The sequence below is a fragment of the Sus scrofa genome, chromosome 4 (genome assembly GCF_000003025.6).
Source record: "Sus scrofa isolate TJ Tabasco breed Duroc chromosome 4, Sscrofa11.1, whole genome shotgun sequence".
In the NCBI taxonomy this organism is placed as follows: Eukaryota; Metazoa; Chordata; class Mammalia; order Artiodactyla; family Suidae; genus Sus; species Sus scrofa.
Genome location: NC_010446.5, coordinates 77,627,427 through 77,649,778, shown reverse-complemented (window position 1 = coordinate 77,649,778; position 22,352 = coordinate 77,627,427). Strand labels below are relative to the sequence as shown.

Below are 22,352 nucleotides of genomic sequence, written 5' to 3'. Positions count from 1 at the left end.
ACTATGAGCAACAAAATCCAACATTAGGAACAACAGTGATGAGACGTCACGGCCCTCCCACAACCCACAGCACAAATGAATGCACATCGAGTCCGGGGGCCCAGCCGACAGACCCATGCAGACCCCCCAGACCTGCTTCACAAAACCACTGTGGAGACAAAGGACTCTGTCACTCTGATGGATATTCTCTGTGTGAAGATGGAGTGGAAGGACCGAATAGAAACATGTGAAATCATTTGTTCATTTATTCATTAATATGTTGTCAAATTCAGTTTTCTATACACTATGGTGCTTATTCCATTTTCTGTACTATTAGATATACACATTTAAAAAAATATTTAACTTATTTTTATGAAGAAATTAAATATTTTCTGGAAAAAAAATCATTTTATTATTGTTCTCTAGCAACAAACCTGAAACAAGTCTCATCCAACTCAACTGCCCCATTTAAATACCTTTGCTCCATAGCAATTTACCTAAAGATGGCATTTACACAACTCTAGTCTACATAACACTGTTTTACCCTGTTATACAGTATATAGTTAAAGAACATTTTGTAATAAACATGTTTCTCTTCTGATATGATACAGAACAAGTTTTTCACACTTCCCAACAATCAAATATATTAAAAATGTCTTCTTTAAAAGGCACACACATTTACAGGTTCAAATCTTTATTGTTTTAAAATTCTACATGTCTTTTACAATACAACAGTTTGTTATTCAGATGACCTCTAATGGTTAATGTACAGTGAATATGTTTTTCTGAGACTGAATCATGACCTACGACCCCATCACTATAACCATTCTAAACAGTCACGAAGCACTGGGAAGGCTCGTGAGCTGCCCTGGAAACCCTCACCAGCACAGTCCCCCCTGCAGAGCCCAGGGACCATCTGTTCAAAGTGCTTTTGAAGATTGATTATGGCTGATCTTAAAGTCAGTCAATCAAATTAGAGTTCCTTTTTGTTTTGAAACATCAAAGGGCATTTAAAAAAATAAATGAAACAATTTGCTTTAGTAATCTACAGAGGCAAACCCAAAATTATGATTATCTGCATGCAATAACACTCCTCTTTAGACAGTTTTGAAGAATTTATACATTTTATAAAGAATGTGTTAAAGAGTGCAAGTTTTCCGATATTGATTTCACAAAAGGACAAATGCTGGTAATAAGAACTAACACTGAATATCTAAGTTCAAGCTACTGTCTATGTAACAGGCAATTAACATGGCTCATCATAAGCCACGATGCACAGGGTGTGCCCTTTGAGAAAATGAACTAGTTTGGTCCGCATTTCTAGAGTTACTTGGGTAGAAAAACAAGAACAAAACCATTTTAATTCGGCCAAGGGTTTTGATGAATTTATTGTTCCTAAAATGTAGCCAGGTAAAAAGTAAATGATATACACCAATGAAGTATTATTGTCATGATAACTTTTATATAAAAAGATGGCCTTGTTTTTGGAGTGATGAATGAGCACTGTTGGACAAATCAGAGAAAAATGTCACAGACTGTCTCAATTTCTTCCATAAATTATACTTTCTTATTCCACGACACAGCTTTCACTCTGTAAAACTTTGTCCCCAAAGGAACTTTAAATCTGTTTTGTGCCTAAGACAGAAAGAAAAGGGTGATTAAACCGCATTGCATAGGTTCCATCCAATCACGCTCTCAATGCTAGATTATTGGGGGGGGGTGACTTTATCAAAGGACACAGACCCACCCTGCACCAGATGCGAGTACACTAAGCCACTAACACTGATGGCAGAGTTGGTTATCATTGATAAAGAATGTAGGATAAACTGAGCCATATGTCATTATTTTAAGCATCAAAGAAACCCCAACACCACACAGTTCAAGTTCTGTTAGTGTTCTGGTACACAGGGGGCCACAAATGAGAGAGCCAGAAAGAGTGCTCAGGAGAACTCACATTCTACAGCACTGACACTGCCGACAGCAGGCAGGTGCTCTGGGCCACCAAACATGTCACACCATCTTTCTTCAGTGGGGGTAGTATTATGAAAATAAGAAAATACCAACTCTACTTGCAAACAGACTGATCACCAGTTATGCTATGTTCTTTTTGTGCACATGAAGATACTAGTAACTTAATACTCATGGAACAGAAACTTATAGGAGTTTCCTGATAGGTCGATAGCTTGCTGGTAATCTACCTCTACTATTAGAAGATAAACAGCACAAATATTTAGAAAATGGCATTAAGTTCAAGGCCTGACATGAGTGCATAAGAAGACCAAGAAGGGCACTGTCCACAGCTTGCAGGCAGCAGCGCGCAAACCCTGCTCTCCACCTGGGCCCCGCCCCCCTGGTGGCCTTACCTTTTTGGCCTGACAGTACTCCTTCTCCATCACTTTTCCAAGGACCCACGGTCTTCTAGACGCACCTGAAGCTATGGAATCAAACTGTTAATTTCTTTTCGAAAGTACAGTTATAATCACTACTCATGAAAATATAACCACTAGAATCAAAACAGACTAATGACGTTTTCAAGAGTGAAATCACAGAAATGAATAATAATTTATAAATCAAAACTGAATTCATGTCACTTTTCAACCACTAGTTTTGGACTCATGTACACACTGTTAAGTAAAACCACAGAACTAACAAAGTTCAAGAAACACACAATCTGAGTACAAATCATGAATATATATAACCTAGGAATCCTGAGTTAGCTCAGCAGCGCCACCTACTGAAAGTGCTGACAGGTGCCCACTGCTGCAGCTGAAAGCAGAGAGTTTTTATTTTCTAGGTTCAAAGTGAAATACTACCTTTTTTTTTCAGCACTGAAATGCAAACACAGTCCCTGCACAATAAGTAGCACAATAAGGGTTAAGAATGAACAAAAGTCTCCAGGGCAGTGCGTGTATGAAGGGTGAAGGGAGAGGAAGAAAGCAGAAGGAAGGAGGCAGGATGAAAAGGCCAGAGGATGAGCTGCGAGGTAAACGCTCATTCTCGTTTTAAATTCACCAGAGAAGTTGTCATAAAAAAGGAGAGTACAAAAGCACGCGACCAATAAATTATCTGTTTAGGGTAAAGCTTCTGAGGTTCCCAAGAAAATCTAAAACTGATTTTTATTCCATAAACATAATTTGGCAAGATAGAAATAACAGACATCCTGAATGAACCACCAGGAGTGAAGATAAGATAAAAGCCGCAGACTGCAGGGGATGCTGAGCGCACTCCACAGAGAATTCACAATTTCTGAAAAGAACTATCTGACGCTAACGTCCAAGGAGCAAGGAGTCCCAAGTCACGAATGACAATGCCCTTGTCCCCAGGGCCAGGAGGCAGGGGAGGCCAGGAGCTTTGCCCCAACTTCCACCCTCCTTCAGGGGTCAGCAAAGAAGGGGGGGGGGAGGGAAGGAGAGGGAGCAGAGTTTTGTGGTGAGGTAAGATGGTTAAATAAATTCTTTTCTATGGGACCTGTGAGCCTTTACAGGGAGTGTCCACTGAACATCGGACCTCTTCCTGTTCTTAGGAAATGGAAATGCGCAGTGAGGTATGGATATTGGGGCGAGACATCATTTAGCTTCATATGGTTCTGGAAACAAAAATGTGCACATGGTTGTACACAGCTACATATGTGTACATCAGACGCGCACACAGAGATGATGCCAATGGGGCAGGTGATGCTGGGGCAGGGAACCTGGGCAAAGGGATATGAGCCTTTTTATACTGTACTTAGTTATACAATCTTTTGGTAAATTTATTTTATTTTTATTTTTAGGGCTACACCTACAGCATATGGACATTCCAGGGCTGGGCTGAAGAGGAGCTACAGCTGCCAGACTACACCACAGTCACAGCAACGCCAGATCTGAGCCGCACCTGCAACCTACACCACAGCTCATGGCAAAGCTGGATCCTAAACCCACTGAGCAAGGCCAGGCATTGAACCCACATCTTCACAGATACTATGTCAGGTTCTTAACTAGCTGAGCCACAACAGGAACACTGACCTTTTGGTAAATTTAAAAATCCTTTTCAGGAGTTCCTGGTGTGGCACAATGCAAACGAATCTGACCAGTATCCATGAGGATGAAGGTTCGATCTCTGGCCTTGATCGGTGGTTTAAGGATCCAGCATTGCCCTAGGCTGTGGTGTAGGTCAAAGACGTAGCTCAGATCTTTTGTTGCTGTGGCTGTGGTGCAGACCAGTAGTTATAGCTCCGATTCCACCCCTAGCCTGGGAACTTCCATACACCACAGGTGTGCCTTAAAAAGCAATAAAAAAAAAAAAAAAAAAAAAAAGCAAGGAAAAAAATCCTTTTCAAATAGGTCTAAGTAAATGAAAAACAACCAAAAAAACCCACAAAAATTTTTTTAAAAATCCAAGTTCATTGTTTTATTTAAGATAGAAAACTAGTAAACTCAATTCCAAGTTCAACTTCCCACTTTTTCTGGTCACATGACACATATCCATGGCTGCTCTACAGAACCCACCACAACAACAGTGTGTGTGTGTAGGGGGGAGGTGGTGTCCTGTGGTGGCAGCCCAGTTCCCAGAACTGCCATCTGACCATGATTCCCAAGTCACTGCAAATGTGAACATTACACTAAATGGACAACTATTCTTGTTTTTAAATAATTCTATTTAGATGAGGTATCACAGGATATCTAGTCTGTTTTTTTTTAATTCTTTAAAGATTAATATAATAGATAATAGTAACATACGAATTTTAATTTAGTATACTTTAACAAATCTTACTGCTTTTTTCTTAAAAAAAAAAAAAAGATTGACAAGTTTAATGAAAAACAAGGTAGAAACACAGGACGACAACTCGGATAGAAAAGACATTTTATGATTTTTAAAAATATTTTTGCCAAAACAAGAAAAGCCCCAAACAAAGGAGCATGTTAATGTTAAGCTTGAGCAGATATGAGAATTTCAACCACGTCCTGCTCCAACCGCCTGCATCAGCTACCCTCCAATTCTGACCTGTCAACTGCATCCAGGAACATAATCTGGTGATGCAGATTTTATAAAAACAAACAAAAGGCGGATGAAGCAGAGTTCCGTTTACACATCTCATTCTGACACAGTAAGAAAGGAGGGGAGGACAGGCTTTCATGCATCCTCTGCGCTTGGGGCGTCTTCGGCGAGCGGACACTTACCCCCCTCACCTGGTTTGAGGTCCAGGGCAGGCAGAGACTCCGAATGCAGGAAGTACAAGGTGGGGCTCACGGTAAAGAGCACGTAGTTGTCGTGGCGCTCGTCCAGGATGATAAGGACCAGGTCGCCCACCTGAAAACTAAACAGAGGAGTAACGTCACCGCCCTGACGGTACTGTCACCCTCTTCTCAAGACTCTACCTACAGATTCCGCAGCATTCAACTACACATTTAATTATGGATGCAACACGGAACTTCACATGCACATCATTTTTTCCCTCTACTCTGCTCCTAACGGGAACACTGGATAGACAGAGGTGTTCAAAGGATAACGCCAGGAACCATCAAAGACCAAAGTTTTATTTTGTTTTGCTTTCTTTTAGGGCCGCACCTGTGGCATACCGACGTTCCCAGGCTAGGGGTCAAATCGGAGCTGTAGCCACCGGCCTACACCACAGCCACAGCAACGCAGGATCCGAGCCTCATCTTCGACCTACAACCACAGCTCACGCGATGCCGGATCCCCAACCCACTGAGAGAGGCCAAGGATTGAACCTGTATCCTCATGGATACTAGTCGGATTCATTTCCTCTGTGCCAGGAAGGGAACTCCCAAAGTTTTTAAAAATAAAATTTTCAATACAATCTACTGTTTAAAAGAACCACCCCCCCAAAAAAAAAACCACAAAAAAACAAAAAAACAAAAAAAACCAAAAAAAAAAACAAAACAAACCTACCCGGATGAGGGGGAAACAAATACCCATTCTAGTTTATCTAGTTATAGGCAGATATGCTCATCCCAATCTTTCATTTTACAACAATAAACATAACTGGGGAGCAAACCGACACAGGGCACAAAGGACTAACCCAGGCCAAGGCTCCAGTCTCCAGGCATGTGTGCCCCTCCTTTTCAGAGAGTCCCACAGACAGCCAGATGCATGTACTTAGGTGCAAAGGGCCATTACTGACTGGGGGTGAAGCCTGAAAGGAGGGGCAGGAAGGTAAGAGTGGGTGCGAAACACCCAGAGTTTCAGGGGGTGTCTGTCTCTTCAGGGTCTTTCAGAACTGTTGTTCCGAATTCCAGTTCAAAGTTCATCTGGATCTAGGATACCTGGTAAATCATTTAAATCACCTGCAAAGCCTTTCCTTCATTAACTGCTTATCCTAATTACCTATCTGACGAAAGGAGATGTGAAGGCACTGTTCTGGATAAGCACCAGAAGACAACACCGTAAAAAAGAAGATGGGGCTTCTCTGAGGCAGTGTGGTAGTTTTTTTCTTGTGTTATTGTTGTTGTTTTGGGTTTTTTGTTTGTTTTTAAAGCTCATCTCTCTCTAATCTTTGAATGATCATAAACTGAACAGACTTGACATAGAGCTGGTAGGTAAAGACAGACACACCCAACCCTTTCAAATCACTGAGAGAAAACAAAGCTCTAAGGAAAAGTCAAAGGTCATCATGGGCATGTCTGATCACCAAACATCGGGTGACGGATCTGTTACAGACAGAATAGAGGGTCTTATTTCTATGACTCCGGACACCCTGCTTTCCAACAGCCCACTCCACAGACCAATACATTACTATGCGGTCACCTGGTCCAGGAAGACTGTCCATTCAACCGGGCAACTGACAACACTAACAGTGTACTATGGAGTTGCAGCATATCAGTAAAATGAAGTCTGAGAAATGAAAATGAAGAAACATTCCAACTTCAAAAATCAAGACTCTCCAATATAAACTGAAAAAGACTAAGGTGATAAATGGGATTTAAGAGAGGAGGCACCAGGAGTTATCACTGTGGTTTAGCAGTAATGAACCCGACTTGTATCCATGAGGATGCTGGTTCAATCCCTGGTCCTGCCTTGAGCTGTGGTGTAGGTCGCAGACACAGCTCGGATCTGGTATTGTTGTGGCTGTGGTGTAGGCCGGCAGCTCAAGCTCTAAAGTGACCCCTAGCCTGGGAACTTCCATATGCCCAGGCGCAGCTTTAAAAAAAAAAAAAAAAAAGCAAAAGGAAGTTTAAAAAAAAAAATAAAAGAGAGGGCACCAGCTGAAAAGGGAAGTAGAGTCCAAAAGGCTTCAGGAATGTATGTGTAAATGATAAAGCTGTAACAGGAAGAACTTTGAATGCAATCGTGTTCCCAAAATAATTGAGAAAAACCCTGCTTTTGAATAAAACAATGTTAACTACAAATGAGTACAAAATACACAGTTGACTGAATCTGAAGCTGAAGATGACAGCCATTGAAACACATTTTCATTAACAATTTAATACTACTTGGTTTGGCACATTTTCTTCACAGAAAAGCGCAAAGTGCAAAGACACTTACTCTCTGATGGCGATCTTCTCAGAGTGCCGCGGGGAGACGGAGGACAGGCTCTGGGACATCTGGGAAGAGAAGGGCTGGTGAGGCCGAGACAGCGCAGCGGCCTGCTCACTGGAGGCCCAGGCCGCAAACACCCCTCAGTGTGACAACATTTACGCCTGTGGCCCAGCTTTCATGGTTCATTAATGCAATTCCTTTCCTTCAACAAATTTAACCCATGCTTTTACTTATGTTATTTCTTAATCAAATTTGGCTGAATTAAAAGCTGAATATAAAATCATTTTATTTCTAATTACATACTTAATCCTAAAAAATACTATAAGGAAAAGACTGAGGTTTTTCACATAGTACTAGAATAAGAAGGTGGCCGCGTCCCCTTGTCCCCGATGGCCATGGCGGGCGGATGGGCTAACCGGGTGCCCGCTCCTCAGTCAGGCTGCAGTCCGTTTTCACACTATCACATGACACACAGGGCACATGTCCCATGGTCCTGGGGCCAGAAAGGATGGCAACAATGCTGATCCCCCAAGCAGGGTGGGCCCAATTATAATCTCACAAATCAGGGACAGAGAAACTCCTCTGCTAAGATTCCTCTTTGTTATGTTCAACTCCGGTGCAAAGAAGTTTTTTCATTTCCCTCTCAACACTAGGAGGGTCTCAATGGGTATTTAAAAACAAGAGAGGGAGTTCTTGTTGTGCCACAGTGCAAAGGAATCCAATGAGGATCCATGAGGATGCAGGTTTGATCCCTGGCATCACTCAGTGGGTTAAGGATCTTGTGTTGCCAAAAGCTGTGGTGTAGGTGGCACACACAGCTCAGATCCTGGGTTGCTGTGGCTGTGGTGGAGGTCGGCAGCTGTAGCTCCAATTCGACCCCTAGACTGGGAACTTACATCTGCCATGAATTTGGCCCTAAAAAGCAAAAAAAAAAAAATTAAATCAAATTAAAAACAATAGAGAAAGAAGACAACAAAAAATGAACAGAAAGACCTAAAGTGTACACCAACTGATTTTCAAAAATCATAGTCTCTATGATGCCAGTGAAAACAAGTTTAACAATCCATTTTTCAGACTACATTCAACTTTATTTAGGTTTTTCACAAGCTCCAGTGTTGCATGTATTTGCTACAAACAAGGGCTCAGATGTGAGGAAGCACTAGCTGCAGAGCGGAGCTGACACGAAAGTGAGTCACACAGAGAAGCCACCCTGGATCTCAAGGGCAAAACTCTGCATCTCCACCGTCACTTACTACCCGGGAGCTGGAAGCATCAGGAACAGGACCAACACCCTGGATGACAGAGCTCCTGCTCTCTTGGGGGCACTGCTCAGAAAACATATGGGGCGGGCTGGGCAGGTGGGCGGCTCCTCCGAGCCTCTCTGAAAGTGTGTGCTTCGCTTAAACTTTATTTTAAAAAAACTCCATTCTAATAAGTACCTTAAACCTTTTCAAAAGTATTGAACACAGGCCTTGAACTGTTCCTATTTCCTCATAAATTATAATCATTAGAATTTGAAAAATGAAGCAACTTCTTTATTAAAGCATAAGGTTGACTGTGAAACTACTTGGGAACTTGGTTAAGTTCACAGACGAGAGTAAAGCCAAAGTAACAGAGAGGCCTACTAGGGTCCTAAGCAGGGTGTCAGGTTCAAGGACAGAAGATGTCGACTCTACACACACACACACACACACACACTCTACACACACACACACACTCTACACACACACACACACACACACACACACACACACACACACACACACACGGGGACGCTGTCCTCCAGGACCTGTTTGCTGCCTTCAGGGGCCCCTTCAAGAGCAGCTTCAACTTGTTTACTGAGTCCTAACTGGGTATCACAACACATGTAGTTATGGAATCCTAACGGATTATGGCCTATTAGTAACCAGAAAAACTACCTGGATTTTGCTGACTGCTTTTAAAATTCATCAATGACCAAACAGAGCTCGACGAAAATGACCAGGAGAAAATGAATCAAACCACACAACCGTCTGATCTTCATCACTGAAATACAATGCAAACATTTAAATGTCGAGAAAACCTTACCAGTCTCTGATTCAACCGCTTGTTTTCTTCTTCTTTCAACTGTAGTGTCTGCAGGGGTGGGAAAGAGAGGCCCACGGTTTATGCTCGAAAATGCTCCAATCTAAGCGTGACGATTGCCCACGTGTCCCCGTCCTCATGCTCCTGTGCCGTCCAGCACAGGTTTGTGGGGACGTTCTTTTCTAGGGCTCTTCTCCATCCATTTTATTTACTGGCTTACTGGCTAATTCTCTTTTAACAGAGAATTGGAACACTCTGAGCTCTATTTCACTCAGGCCGGGGTTCCCAAAGCTGGATGTGCGTGAGAATCACTGGTGGAAACTGCACACAGGAGACAGGAATCTGTGATCTACCCCCGAGTCTGTGCCTGGAGCTCAGGCCTGAGAGGAGGCTCTGCAGCTCAAACACACCTCAGCAAATGCGCACAGACCCTCAGCAACAAGAGCAGACGCGTCTGCAATTCCAACTTTGGGTTCTTCTCAGACAGTTATCGTGGAAAGAGCAAAAGAAACTGTTAAAAGTCATAGAAGTTTCTTTTGCTCTTTGCACGATAACTGTCTGAGAAGGACCCAAAAGTACATGTTTTGAACAGAAAAAAATTGGCAGTAAGAGGTTTCTTCTCAGTTTGCAGACTTAGTGTATCTTTGAAAAGCAGTTTATGAACAAAGATATACTAAATCTGCAAACTAAGAAGAAACCCCTTACTGCCAATTTTTTTCTGTTCACTTCAATTAACTGCTATTTTAAAAATACCTTTTCTTCATGATTCACATATTCTATTTCTTCTCTATTCTAGAAAATACTTACACTTACATTTACACTGTACTGCTGAGTGCTGACCACCTGGATCAAAGATGACAGGACTTCTCAAAACATTAACGACAAAAGTAACCATTAAAAAACATCTGATTTATAAACACAAATTAAGTCTGCTTTTAGCTTAAGGTTTACTTCACTGCATCCCAGAGTGAACACATTAAACCCTACGTTTCAAGAGAAAAAATGACTTACTCGTTCCAGCAGCATTATCCTTTGTTTTTCTTCAGAGAGCATATGGACGTTTTCTCTAAGAGAGAATATGGCTGATTTCAGTTTAATTCTTAAAATTCTGGACTTCGTGTTTTTCCCTAAGATTTTGTAAATACACAGCACTTTACAAATGTAAGGGTTTGTACTATATTTTCAAAGCAGCTCATTTAAATCAGGACATGTTCTAATGGTGTTTTTTCTTTGTGCAAGATCCTGAACCTACACTGATAAACCTTTTGAAATTATAAGCAAAACTTGGTGCACACATTTTTCTAGGGATAATGTCTTTGAAATTTCAACCTTTCTTCCAGGGCTTAAGAACCATTCTTCTTCTTATCCACATTACAGACAAAATGGTCACTCTGGAGTGGCTTCATCATTAAAATTAAAAACAAAACAAAATGCCACATGTCCTTGAGTGCATGACCAAACTCAAAAAAAGAGCTCATTTAAAAAAAAAAAAAAATCAACCAAATCTCAATGTAAGACTACAGAAGTATGGCTAAGTGGCTACAATGTGCTGGCCACCATTATGTATGAATTTGCCCATCACATTAAAACGTTCAAAAGGAAAAAAGAAATAGTGTGCTGGCTTTGGTGTCATTTTTAAAAAGTGAGCTCTAAATGACAAAGAAAACTGTCAGGGTGCTGATACCCATAAGCTCCGTGAAGGGGCCCCTTCATCAAATGATGAACACAGCCATTTCCTCCAGGCTCACGCCCTCTCGGGGGACACACCCGCCCTCCAGCTGCCACCCCTGCAGTCACGCCTGCTGCTTTGGCCTGAACCTGAGGGCGGGCGGCGCGCGGTACTCACTGCACGGACATGGTGCTGGTCTCCAAGGCTGGGTCTGCCCTCCCCTCGTCGGGGGCCTCAGGCAGCAGCGGCCTCTCCGCCTCTCCCGGGGGCTCCGCGGCGGCGCAGGCTCCATAAAGCTCCGGGGCTACCGCGCTCGGGGAGGGCACCGGGCCAGCGCCCCGTAGCCGGCCAACCTCCTCCTCCAGCCGCTTCTTCTCCTCCAGCAACCGCGCCCGGTCCGCCGACAGCGACTCGATCAGATCTGAAGCCGCGAGTGGGGTGAGCGTTACAAACACGCCGCAGGAGGCCGAACCCAACCTGTCTCAAGGCAAGGCACTAACCTTTGTCCCGCTCTTGCTGCTGCATCGTGCTTTTCAGCTTATCGCTGAGATCATTGATTATGTTTTCTTTTCTCATTTTCTCTCTCGTTAAAACAGTGTTAAAGTTGGTCTGGAACAACAGAATGATACCTACTTAAGTTACCTGCATGCACAGGGCAGCCAGAGCTACAGAAAATGGACTGCATCTATTTTTGCAGGGGGTACATGCATGCGCAGAAGAAAAGGTGTAATTCACAAGTGCTGTTTGTTTTTTAAATAAAAATGCTATTTTCACTTTACTGTCCACATATTGTCAGAGGAAAAGCATGAGCAAATGATTTTTAAATTTGGCGGCAAGAACTCAAATTGCTAACAACTTAACCAGTGCTGTGGCCTCCCTTCTGTCCTGAGCAGCTCGACTTCCACAGGACACGCTATACGCGGCTGGCCCGGCCTGCTTCACATCAGGACACCTGCGGGCTTATCCCACTGGGCACTCCTCTACTGCTCATCCTTGGGGACTCTTTCTCACTGTGAAGCCCATACACCCAACTGCCTGCAGAGACCCCATGAGCCAGTTCCCAAAATCAAGAGTCAAAGATCTCCCATCAATGAATAATGCCAATAATGCTGGAAATGGGGAGATTTAACAAGAATGTGGCATTCTTAGACCAAAATTAGTGAGTTCATTATAGCCAGAAAGCAGACAGGAAGATCCCCCAAACAGAACATTTATAATATGTCCTTCAATCAAGCCATTTCTCTATAGTACCTATGTGTAGAAAATTAACAAATATTTAAAGTAGTGTATTAGTTACCTTGTTTTCATAATCTGTGCTGTTTCTGCAACATGAAGTGGATTTTCAGGGAAGTTAACACAACTTATAATACACGTTAGAAACAAGGCTAGTTGGGGTGAGAGCCAGTGAGGCCCAAGGCACCCTTATAAAACCAGTTAGTTACAAATCAACCCAAGTAACTAGCCTGTCACATCCATACGCTCCTTAATCTGGAAGGTCCCTCAGGAGTCACCTCTCCTCTTATCCACACACATGCAAAGCACTGAATCTGAATGAGTCGGCTGCCAGCTCCACAGTCTGGTTTCCGTCAGCGACTTCACCCCCGACATCATTTTGAAAGCTGTACATGGGCTCAGAGGCTCCCAGGGAGAAAGGCGGCCACGAAGGGCGAGAAAGCCCATCTTGTGCAGTGAATCACAGAAAGAATGGCCACCAAGTCAGACCGCAGAGACTGAGACGCTGAGAGCGGCCTCTTCCCCTACCTCCTGCCTTAAACCGGTGGCTCCTCCTCACCCCTGAGCAGTCAATTTCCCTGGTTTCCAGGAGGCATACTCTTCCTTTTTCTGGTTATTCTTTCTCATTCCCCCTTTTCAGGCTTTTCTTTCTTTGGGCCTTAAAATTTAAACTCCTAAGTAAGGGTTTTGAACTACACATCTGTATTTTCTTACTGTTCTTTGGTTGACATTTTAATGCTAAAAAGACATTTGAAAGCAGGAAAATCCAATCACACAAGGTCAATTGTAAGAAGTCCACCAATCTCAGAAACGTATTCCTCAGGATAAAGAAGGACGTCAGTGTCAACCCTGCCCGGCCCTGCTGCCCCCATGCTCCTCCCCTGTGGATGCCCTTGATTATGCAGCAGTCCGGGGGAGCTCTTTATTTCCTCTTCCCTGTCACCAAGTACCTGAGCTGACGTAATGCTCCCTAACGGGGTCCTGTCCTCAGTGCTCTGGCACCTGCTAACCACTTTGCTTCTGCACTGAAGTTCAATAACATTCATCACATGGATGAGATTTACTAGCATGCAGTTTAGGATAACATTTTAGAGCTTAGAGAAAAAATTCAAGTATCACCTTATAGTAGCATAAACACTTTTTCATTTGCAAGAAACTAATCTGAGTCGAGAAGAGGTAAATGATGTTTATGAGATCACATAGTAGCTAGGAGACCAGAAACAGAACTCACATTTCCTGATTTCTAAATCTAGTATGACTTCATGTTGAAGCAGAATGACTATTAAAAAGAAAATGCTGGAGTTCCCATTGTGGCACAGATGAAACGAAAACCGACTAGGAACCATGAAGTTGTAGGTTTGATCCCTAGCTTTGTTCAGTGGGTTGAGGATCCAGTGTTGCTGTGGCTCTAGTGTGGGCTGGCGGCTGTACCTCCAATTAGACCTCGAGCCTGGGAACCTCCATATGCCTCGGGTGTGGCCCTAAAAAGCAAACCAAAAAAAGCTTTTATTATGAAGACATTTAATGAAAATCATCAGGATCAATGTAGAAAAATCACATTTACGATAGCAGAAACCTCAGCTACACAAAGAAGTGTTATTTGCTAATGTATGTCCATCTTCTTCCTACCTAAAACAAACGAAATAAGGGCAGGGGTTCCATGTACCTGTTGCTCAGCAATCAAAGATGTTCGAACATTCTGCATTTCTTCATTCTTCCTCTTCTCTTGCTCTTCTAGCTGTTCTAGAAACTTAGCTTTTTCTTCCTGGAGCTTTTCTTGAAGTTCAGCAACTAGGCTTGAAGAATCTTCTCTGGCAGATTCAATGGCATGACTTTAAAAATTAAATACATTATAAATTTTTTTTGAAAATTACAGATGTAATCACAAGTATACCAACTGTCATAATTCGATGACATCAGATGGGCTAAATTTCTTCCCTAAATCTAATAGTAGCTAATAGTTTTAAAGATGTTTCTATGTGAACTCTCTTTTTTATCTACCAACAAGAGAGAAATAAGAAAAGGGGAAAAGCTTCTTACAGATTATATACTCCCTGACACCAGGACGGCTGAGTGATTCTATAGGATAAATTCAGGATAATCAGCTTCTACCAGCAAAAGGTAATGTTTTCAATATAAAAAGCAATATATTTCTCAAGAACTCAGCTTCAAATTTTAGTTCTGCTTTTTCTTTAACTACAACGGACAGGACTAAAAGGTAAATAAACAGGCCTGCAGAAAACAAGTGTTAAAATGGACTTCACTTTTAGCTAATGAATAAATAACACATAACTAAAGCGGAACTTAAATATTCATATTCCTGAATTTCTATTCACTTCTCTCGGAACTGGCCAGTTTCTCAGGGACTGCTGACAAGAGACCAGAGGAGCAGATGAGGGAAAGGAGAAAGCACAAGCACAGTTTGACAATTATTTTAACTCTAATCTTACCTATTTCAACCAAATAATCCTTTACATCTAAGAGCCTGTTGTGCAAGAAGTAGATAATCTCATCAAAGGTGTTAATCTAAAATGCATGTTCTAAGCCACAGATAAAAGGCTGTAGTGCAAATATTCCTAAACTAGTTTAGCAACTATGTCACCTGATGGCCTTCGATGTACAATTAATCAATTTTAAAATGACACCTCAACATCTCCCAAAGTTTCTCCTTCAGGCCCAGAGAAGGGGACACGCAGGGCAGAAAGGACAGATGCGCTGTCCCAGGTCACCGAGGAGCCAGCAGGGAGACAGGGACTCACAGGCCAAAAAGATGTTGCGGATGAAGGCAGCCCAGCACGAGGCTTTCACTGAGTTTCTCTTCTGTGCTGTCCGGCTCATGCCTGCCGGCTGCACATAGGTGACAGGCCTCCAGGGGCCATCCCACCCCTGCAGTTTCAGGGCAGCCATCACAAGGGATCTGGAGATGATTTAAAGTGTATGGAAGGCAGGTTATACGCAAACACCACAGCACTTAGATAAGTGACTCTGGTACTTGGGGGAGGCTCAGGAACCTATCCCTGTGCTATCAAGGCACTGTATCATTAGTCTGATCCAAAGTGGTACCATGCCATACTGTCTGAGGCTCCCGTTAGAAAACGTTCCAGATAACCATCAACCATGTGTTTTGGTTTGGCTTTATTTCACATTCAGGGGAAAGAACATTGACACCGGCATTGTTTTAAAACAGCATCACTGGCCAGCTTTCTCTGGGGAACAGGGAGGTAGGGAGGGTGTGTGTGTGTGTGAGATGGGTGGAAGGAATAAAACAAGGTTACAGTATCACAGTTTAGTTAAAAATGTTTTTGATCTAGCAATGCTGGCATGGAAATCTAAGAAAATTATCAATCAAGGCTGCCCTCATCCCAAAAAGAAACTTACAAAACCCTATCTTTGCAGAGATTAATTAAAAACCTTAAAAAGGTCTTGAAATGAAAACTCAAGGAAGCGAGAGAGACTTGTCAGTTGGGGACATCATACCATAGCACAGACCTTGAAGTAAAGCATCTCTGGTCCCCGTGTTAATAAATTATTGTGTGCTAGAAAACCTATTATAATCAACATTCCTAGCAACTAGGAAACCAGTGCTGAATACAAACGAGACTGTCCTGATGCTCAGCCTCTCCCTGATCAATGACTACATTAGATTTAGGCCTCGTAAACAATTAGTTTATGGTGGGTTTTAAGACTCTTCTGAGCTTACAGAATAAGAGATTTACAATCATGAAACTGAGGCGTTCCCACTGTGGTACAACAGAATCGGCAATGTCTCTGGAGGGTTGGGACACAGGTTCGGCTGCCGGCCCAGCAGAGTGGGTCAAGGATCTGACATTGCCACAGCCGTGGCTTAGGTCGCAACTGCATCTCAGATCTGTTTCCTGGCCTGGGAACTCTATATGCCGCAAGGCGGCCAAAGAAGAAAAAATAAAACAACAAAACCCAAATGCTCCCGTCCTGACAGAGACCCACGTCAACTCCTCCTGGACACACGATCGTGAACAGTGTAGGTGGTGGAGCTCCAGACACGTGAAAACCACACACTGGTGCCTGGCTTTCATGTCCCTTGAACATGCGTATGAGAAAGCTCCTTTCTTAAACCCTCAAAATATTACTACCACCCTAATTTTCCCAGTGACATGGGGCAAAGAAAGGTATGCAATTTTAATCCTGCATTTTCTTAACCCCAGAAAGACTGATGGCTTTTCAGGCACTGGCTGCTGTCTCTTCTGTGATCTGTTCCCAGCCTCTGCCGGTTCTGCTGGGCACCGCTGGCCTCTCCTGGCTACTCCAGGGGCGCTGTGACATGAAAGGCAGAACTCACACTCTTCTTCACATCCCGGCCAGGCGGCCTCTCAATGCTGCTCCTGCCACGTGGTCAGGCAGCCATGTGGGGCAGCTGGGAGATGAGCTGTCGCCATGTCAGCATCGTTTCCTTTCAGGTCTCCTCCTTGCTCCTTTCCAGTGTTCCCTCTGAAGCCAGAACTACACGATCCAGAACCCCCTTCCCAATAAGCTCTGGCTGCAAGTCTGCCCACGCAAGTTGGCTGCATGAAAGACCGCTGCAGATCCTTCATTGCCAGAGGCAGCATGGCCAGACCCGAGCGCAACATAAGGTTCACCAGGGGTTTCCAAGCAAACTCCTACATCAGGGTCTTGTAGACAAGTGTCACAAAGTCTCATGACAGCCACCAGCTCTGTACCTAAGGTGGCTGTGACCCTACCAATCCCAGACCTTCAGTAGCAGCCCTCCCAAACTTCGTCAAGCTCTAAATCTAGTTTAAACTCCTTCATCTTGGAATATTAAAAGAGGTTGTTTTCTAAGGTCAATCCAGACAGATACAGGGGAATATACCATAAAGACAAATCTGGATCTGACTCTCTGATCCTCTCCAACCTGGCGGGCGGCCGTGACCACCTCAGTGCCAGGGCAGTGAGAGCCTGGACACGTCAGCTGCGTGACGCCCCCACCCCTGACTTGAAGAAATGAGCATCACTGTGCCTGAGGTTCCCTTCTCAACATGATTTCAACACCTCTCCCAGCAGTTCATCCTTCCAAACCCAGTGCTACTCGCAAATCCCCAGATCCCAGAGGGGCTAAAAAATCTAACCAAAGAAAATTTGTAATTCATTTATTTTGGCAGAATCACAGGAAATATGTTTAGCGATGGATCCAATAAGAGTTACAACAGGAACAATCTGGCCAAAATTATCTGTGCAGCTGTAAGGACCCGAGATTCTAGGTTCAATACCAGCTCTTAGCAGTTTTCTAGGGTGACTGCCTAAAGCCTGGATGTAATGCCAACATTACACATAAATTAGGTGTCCAGACACCCTAGATCACAGGTAGACAGTGGCCTGGAACCTGCGAAGTTTCACTGGAACACAGCCACACCCGTTCATTTCTATCGTATCTCTCTTGATTCAACAGTACAGCTGAACAGCCTGGACAGACATTTACCCACAAAGACTGGGATATTCACAACGAGGCCCTTTATAGAAACTCTGCCAGCCAACCTCTACAGTGTGACCTGCAGTCCCCCCGCACCCCCAAACCTGAAGGATCAGAAAGGGTCCTCTTTTACATCTTGTTGACATCCACACAGATGATAAAGCTGCTGACATCTTAACTAAAGACAGCAGCGATCATGGTATCCTTTACCTCAAGGTCCTCAAAGTGAAGGCAGGCTTATTCTGAAACATCCCTGATGCAATGAAATCATTAGTATTATTGAGCCTTGACCACTGAGCAGGATCTTTTAATCCTCTGTGTGAGAATATAAGAAGTGCCACTTCTGCCACCACAGATTCTGTCTGCCCCGTGGAAAAGCACCTGCCCAGGGGCTGCGGCCACGGGAGCAGAAGGAACTACTTCTTTCATGATGAACTATTTCTCCTTGAAAATGACCATCAGACTCACTCAGACATTTTCTCAAAAATGATGAGCATTCTGTCTGAACAGGTGACAGAATTTGTTACTGCTGATTAAGAAGCAGCTAAAGCCTCGCACACTGAAGGATTTACTGGGTCCCTCTGCACTGCCGGGGGTGGGTGCTGGGACTACTCCACCCCAAGGCTCTGCAGTGGTGCCTGCAGGACAGCACAGCGGAGGGAGGAGCCAATGCAGGTCATGAGGCACATCCATGCCACTCAGCCAGTCCCAGGGCATGGACGTCACTGAGGCCATGATGACTGGACACCGAAGTGGAGGCCTTAACTACCACGTGCTACTAGGGTCCCTCCTGCCACTGACCCCCCCCCATTGGGGGGGGGGCTGCTGCTCATACGGACTCGGGGGACAGGTGTGCCTACACAGAGAGGGCACAGGAGCGTTCCTAGAGGTCAGACTCGGGGGACAGGTGTGCCCACACAGAGAAGGCACAGGAACGTTCCCAGAGGTATCTCCTGGAACCATGTGTCTAGCCACAAAATCTACTAGAGGAAGGACCAAGAAGGGCAGTTTCTTCAGGTTAAGAAGCAAAAGTCAGCTAATCTATTTCCCAAGGTAAAACGTGGAGCGGGTAAGAGAAGGGAGCTGTGAAGACCGACAGAGCCAAGAGGCTGGGTACAGAAAGCGACCAAGGTGGTCACCCCTCTCCCAGGGCCCTAGCATGTAACACGCTTGGATAAAGGTAGTTAACCTCCGCTGTCAGCATCTAAGTGACAGTGCCTCAGGAGGCTGAGTCTGTGCAGGAGGTGCCGGGCATCAGGAAGTTCTTGGGGCGTCTGAACAGTGACGGAGGGGGAGCATCTCCCAGGTAAGGGGGACGCGAGCAGGATGTTCTGGAAGGGGGTGTGTCCGGTGGGCCACTGTCTTGCCCCTGCTCAGCCTCTGCAGGACTCCCATGGGTACTTGTTCCCAGAAGCCCCTTTATACCTTCGGCTCTGCCAGTGGAGAGCATGTGCCTGAGGTCTGGGAAGCAGGAGAGCAGCCAGGTTTCCCAGAGGCCGACTCAGGCAGCTTCCTGTGGAGACCAGAACCCCGGTGCTGCGCTGCGGGCCTCCCAGGCGCCACCAAGCCATCAGCTCTGGAGGGTGTGGCCGCGGCACTCAGTGCTCTCCTGGTCTTCAGCAGGGCCTCCCTTGACCGAAGCAGGGATCCCCCACGTTCCGTGAACCTGGCCTGGGGCTTAACTCCTCTAAGAGCCTCCAATCCCTCCAGGAAACAGAGCAAGGTTCAAGTGTGCCTCCGTCTATGAGCACTACACACAGTCCCAGGAGACTGTTAAAGGGACAGGAACCCGCTTAGGTTAAACTCATAATGCGTATCCCTATGAGCACAGTCCCTTGTAAGAATTAATGATGGAACCAATAGATAATGTTCTAGAAGTTGTTTATTAGGCCACAAAACCTCTCAATAAATTTTAATGAGTAGAAATACTGAAGACCGTTTTCTCTGATCAAGGCAGTAACATCAGACAGTAACAATAACAGAAACGCAAAAACCTCAGCACTGCATAAAACCTGGAACTTTAACATTATCTTTTGAATCACAGAGCAAATAACTGGAATTGTAGTATCAAGAAAACAACATCCAGGAAGGAGCTAGCTAGCTCCATTCTAGAATTGAGCCTTTACTAACTGCTGCTCGGGGGAAAGCGTTCTTTTATACATACACACATGATTTTCAAAGATGAAAATAAGTAATTTTCAAACGAAGAATTTAGGGGGGAAAATTACAAATAAACTAAAAGGAGAAAGAAGATCCTGAAAACATGTGAAATTTGCAAAAATTATTTCTTTGGAGATCCAAGATACTAATCCATTTTAAAAAGTCATCCTAATAGAGTTACACAGCCTATTTTTTTTTTTAATGTTTGTAAGAAACTCTATTTTAAAGAGTTTTTATTTCATAAACTCTCGTTATATTTACCTGCGGTAAATGAGTAAATGAAAGTACTATGATTATGCGCACAATGAAAATCAGAATCACCAAGATTTTACTTTTATGATTACAAACTGAAGTTAATTCTTACCTTTCTGCTATTTGACTCTCAAGATGTTTAACTCTTTCTAATAACTCTTTCTCAACAGCTTCTCTTTCCAAGTTAAATTCTTTCAGGGCAGCCTCAATGTCTGCTGCTTTTGCCTTTTCGCAATTAAGCTTCTGAATTAGCAGTTCTCTATCCTGTTCCTGTCGAATGACAAACTCCTCTTTGTCTTTCTCAAGCTTCTGGATGATAGCTTCGTACTTCTCCTCTTGTTGGATGATTTTCTCATCTTTTTGTTTTTCAAGAGCACTCAGTTCTGAGTCCAACTTCCTCTGCAGTTCAGCTAACTCTTCTCTCAGGCTTTTTTCTATTTCCAATGCATGGTGATGCAATGACGTCACTTTGCTCAATTCTGCTCTCAGCATAGTAGATTCCCCTTCGTGCCTAGTGATTAACTCTGAAATGCACTCATCCTTTTCAATTGTCATCAAAGTTCTCAGCTCTGCCAAGCCCACCTGATAATGTTCATTATGATCTTGAATCTTCTGGTTTAGTTTACTTATCTCTGATCTCAAGTATTCTGTCTCTTGTTCAAGGAGAGATTTCAGGGTCTCCTTCTGTTGGGCTCTGCTTTCCTCCAGCAATAGTTTTATTTCGTCAGTTTCTGCTTCCTTCAAGGCAAGCTCAACCTCTAACTTACACCTCATGTCCGACAAATCAGAAACCTTGAGTTTTAACTCCTGAAGCTGCTGTTCTCTCTCCTGGATGACTGCAGCATGAGAGTTTTGCACCTGCTCCAGTCTCTGCTGGTTCTCCTTCTCCAGCTTCTCAAGGCACACCCTGTGGTCGGCCAGGGACCTCTCCAGCTCCTGAGTGTGCCTGGCCTGCAGCGTGTCCTCCAGCTCCTTCAGGTGGCTCTGCTCCGAGCGCTGGAGCTCCGCCCTCAGCAGCTGCATCCTGGCCTCATGCTCCTCGCGCAGCCTCTCTAAGTCCTCCAGCGCCATCTCCCGGGACTGCTTCAGCCCCTCGATCTCACCATGCTGCGTGCGCAGGAGCCCTTCCATCGCCAGCAGCTTCTGATCCTTCTCATTCTGCAGGCCGACCACCACTTCTTTCTCGTGTTTAACCAAAGCGAATTCGTTATCTTTATTTTGTAAAACCTCCTCAAGGCATGCTAAGTCTCCTTTCAGCTGTGTGATTCTGTTTTCACTTTCTTCACTCTCCTTTACCAGGGCAGCAAGTCTGCCTTCATAGTCACTTTTTAAAGACTGTAGCTCTCTTTGATGGTTTTCATTTAGTGTTATTTCCAAAGAATGTTTTACCTTTTCAATAATGTTTCTTATTTCAACTGCTGTACACTTTAACGAATTTGAGAAATCACCCTGTTCTTTCTGTACAAATGTGCGGAAGTGGCAAAGGTCCTCCTTGATGGTTTGTATACTGAGGTGCGAGTCGTGGGCAGTGACTCGGCACTTCTCCAGCTGGACGCTGAGAGACGCCCGGCCGCCCGCGTCCTCCTGACCACACGTATTTGTATCCTGCATCCGCCTGCTGTCTATCGCATTGATGACTGATGAGTAAAGAGACTCCACCATCATTTCTGGACTTTGAGGATCACTGATAGGATTGGGAGATGATAGATTTTCTTCTATTACAAACTCATTCACAGCAGACATAAAATCCGATTCGGGACTCTCTGCTAAGGAATCCAAGTCTAATGAAGCTTGGTGAAGAGTTTGCTCTATGTTTGGGTGGGGGATGGTTTCAAAATCAAATGTATGTGCATCGATGCTATCTGGGGACAGCTCTTCTAAGGGACAGACTGCAGGACATAAGGGGTCCTGAACATCGAGTGGCGGAGGAGTTCTGGGTGAGGTAGTAGTTGTCATTCCTGTCGCACTTTCTACCCGGGGCGAGGAGGCCGACTGGGGGGTCGTCTGACTCACGGACGCCTGGAAAAGAAAGGGACAGGCTTACCAACCTGCAGGGACATGGGCGTTTAC

At 44.2% G+C, this 22,352-nt stretch overlaps 1 protein-coding gene across 10 annotated transcripts in view; it reads right to left on the bottom strand.

The window, feature by feature from the left end:
• The window catches only part of RB1CC1 (RB1 inducible coiled-coil 1), a 56,348-nt gene continuing 34,223 nt past the window's right edge, over positions 228 to 22,352 (bottom strand). For 2 of the 10 annotated variants that reach the window (XM_021089371.1, XM_021089374.1), the window contains 10 exons: positions 20,395 to 22,301; positions 14,091 to 14,256; positions 11,692 to 11,800; positions 11,369 to 11,612; positions 10,534 to 10,588; positions 9,526 to 9,573; positions 7,465 to 7,523; positions 5,139 to 5,275; positions 2,343 to 2,413; positions 373 to 1,614 (listed from right to left, as the gene is read on the bottom strand). In XM_021089371.1, coding sequence (XP_020945030.1) covers positions 1,537 to 1,614; positions 2,343 to 2,413; positions 5,139 to 5,275; positions 7,465 to 7,523; positions 9,526 to 9,573; positions 10,534 to 10,588; positions 11,369 to 11,612; positions 11,692 to 11,800; positions 14,091 to 14,256; positions 20,395 to 22,301 — 2,874 coding nt within the window. In that variant the 3' untranslated portion in view covers positions 373 to 1,536. Of the gene's footprint in view, positions 1,615 to 2,342; positions 2,414 to 5,138; positions 5,276 to 7,464; positions 8,374 to 8,548; positions 9,574 to 10,533; positions 10,589 to 11,368; positions 11,613 to 11,691; positions 11,801 to 14,090; positions 14,257 to 20,394; positions 22,302 to 22,352 lie in introns of those variants that run through there. The other 8 variants (XR_002343332.1, XR_002343334.1, XM_021089372.1 and 5 more) reach the window with 8 other exon arrangements.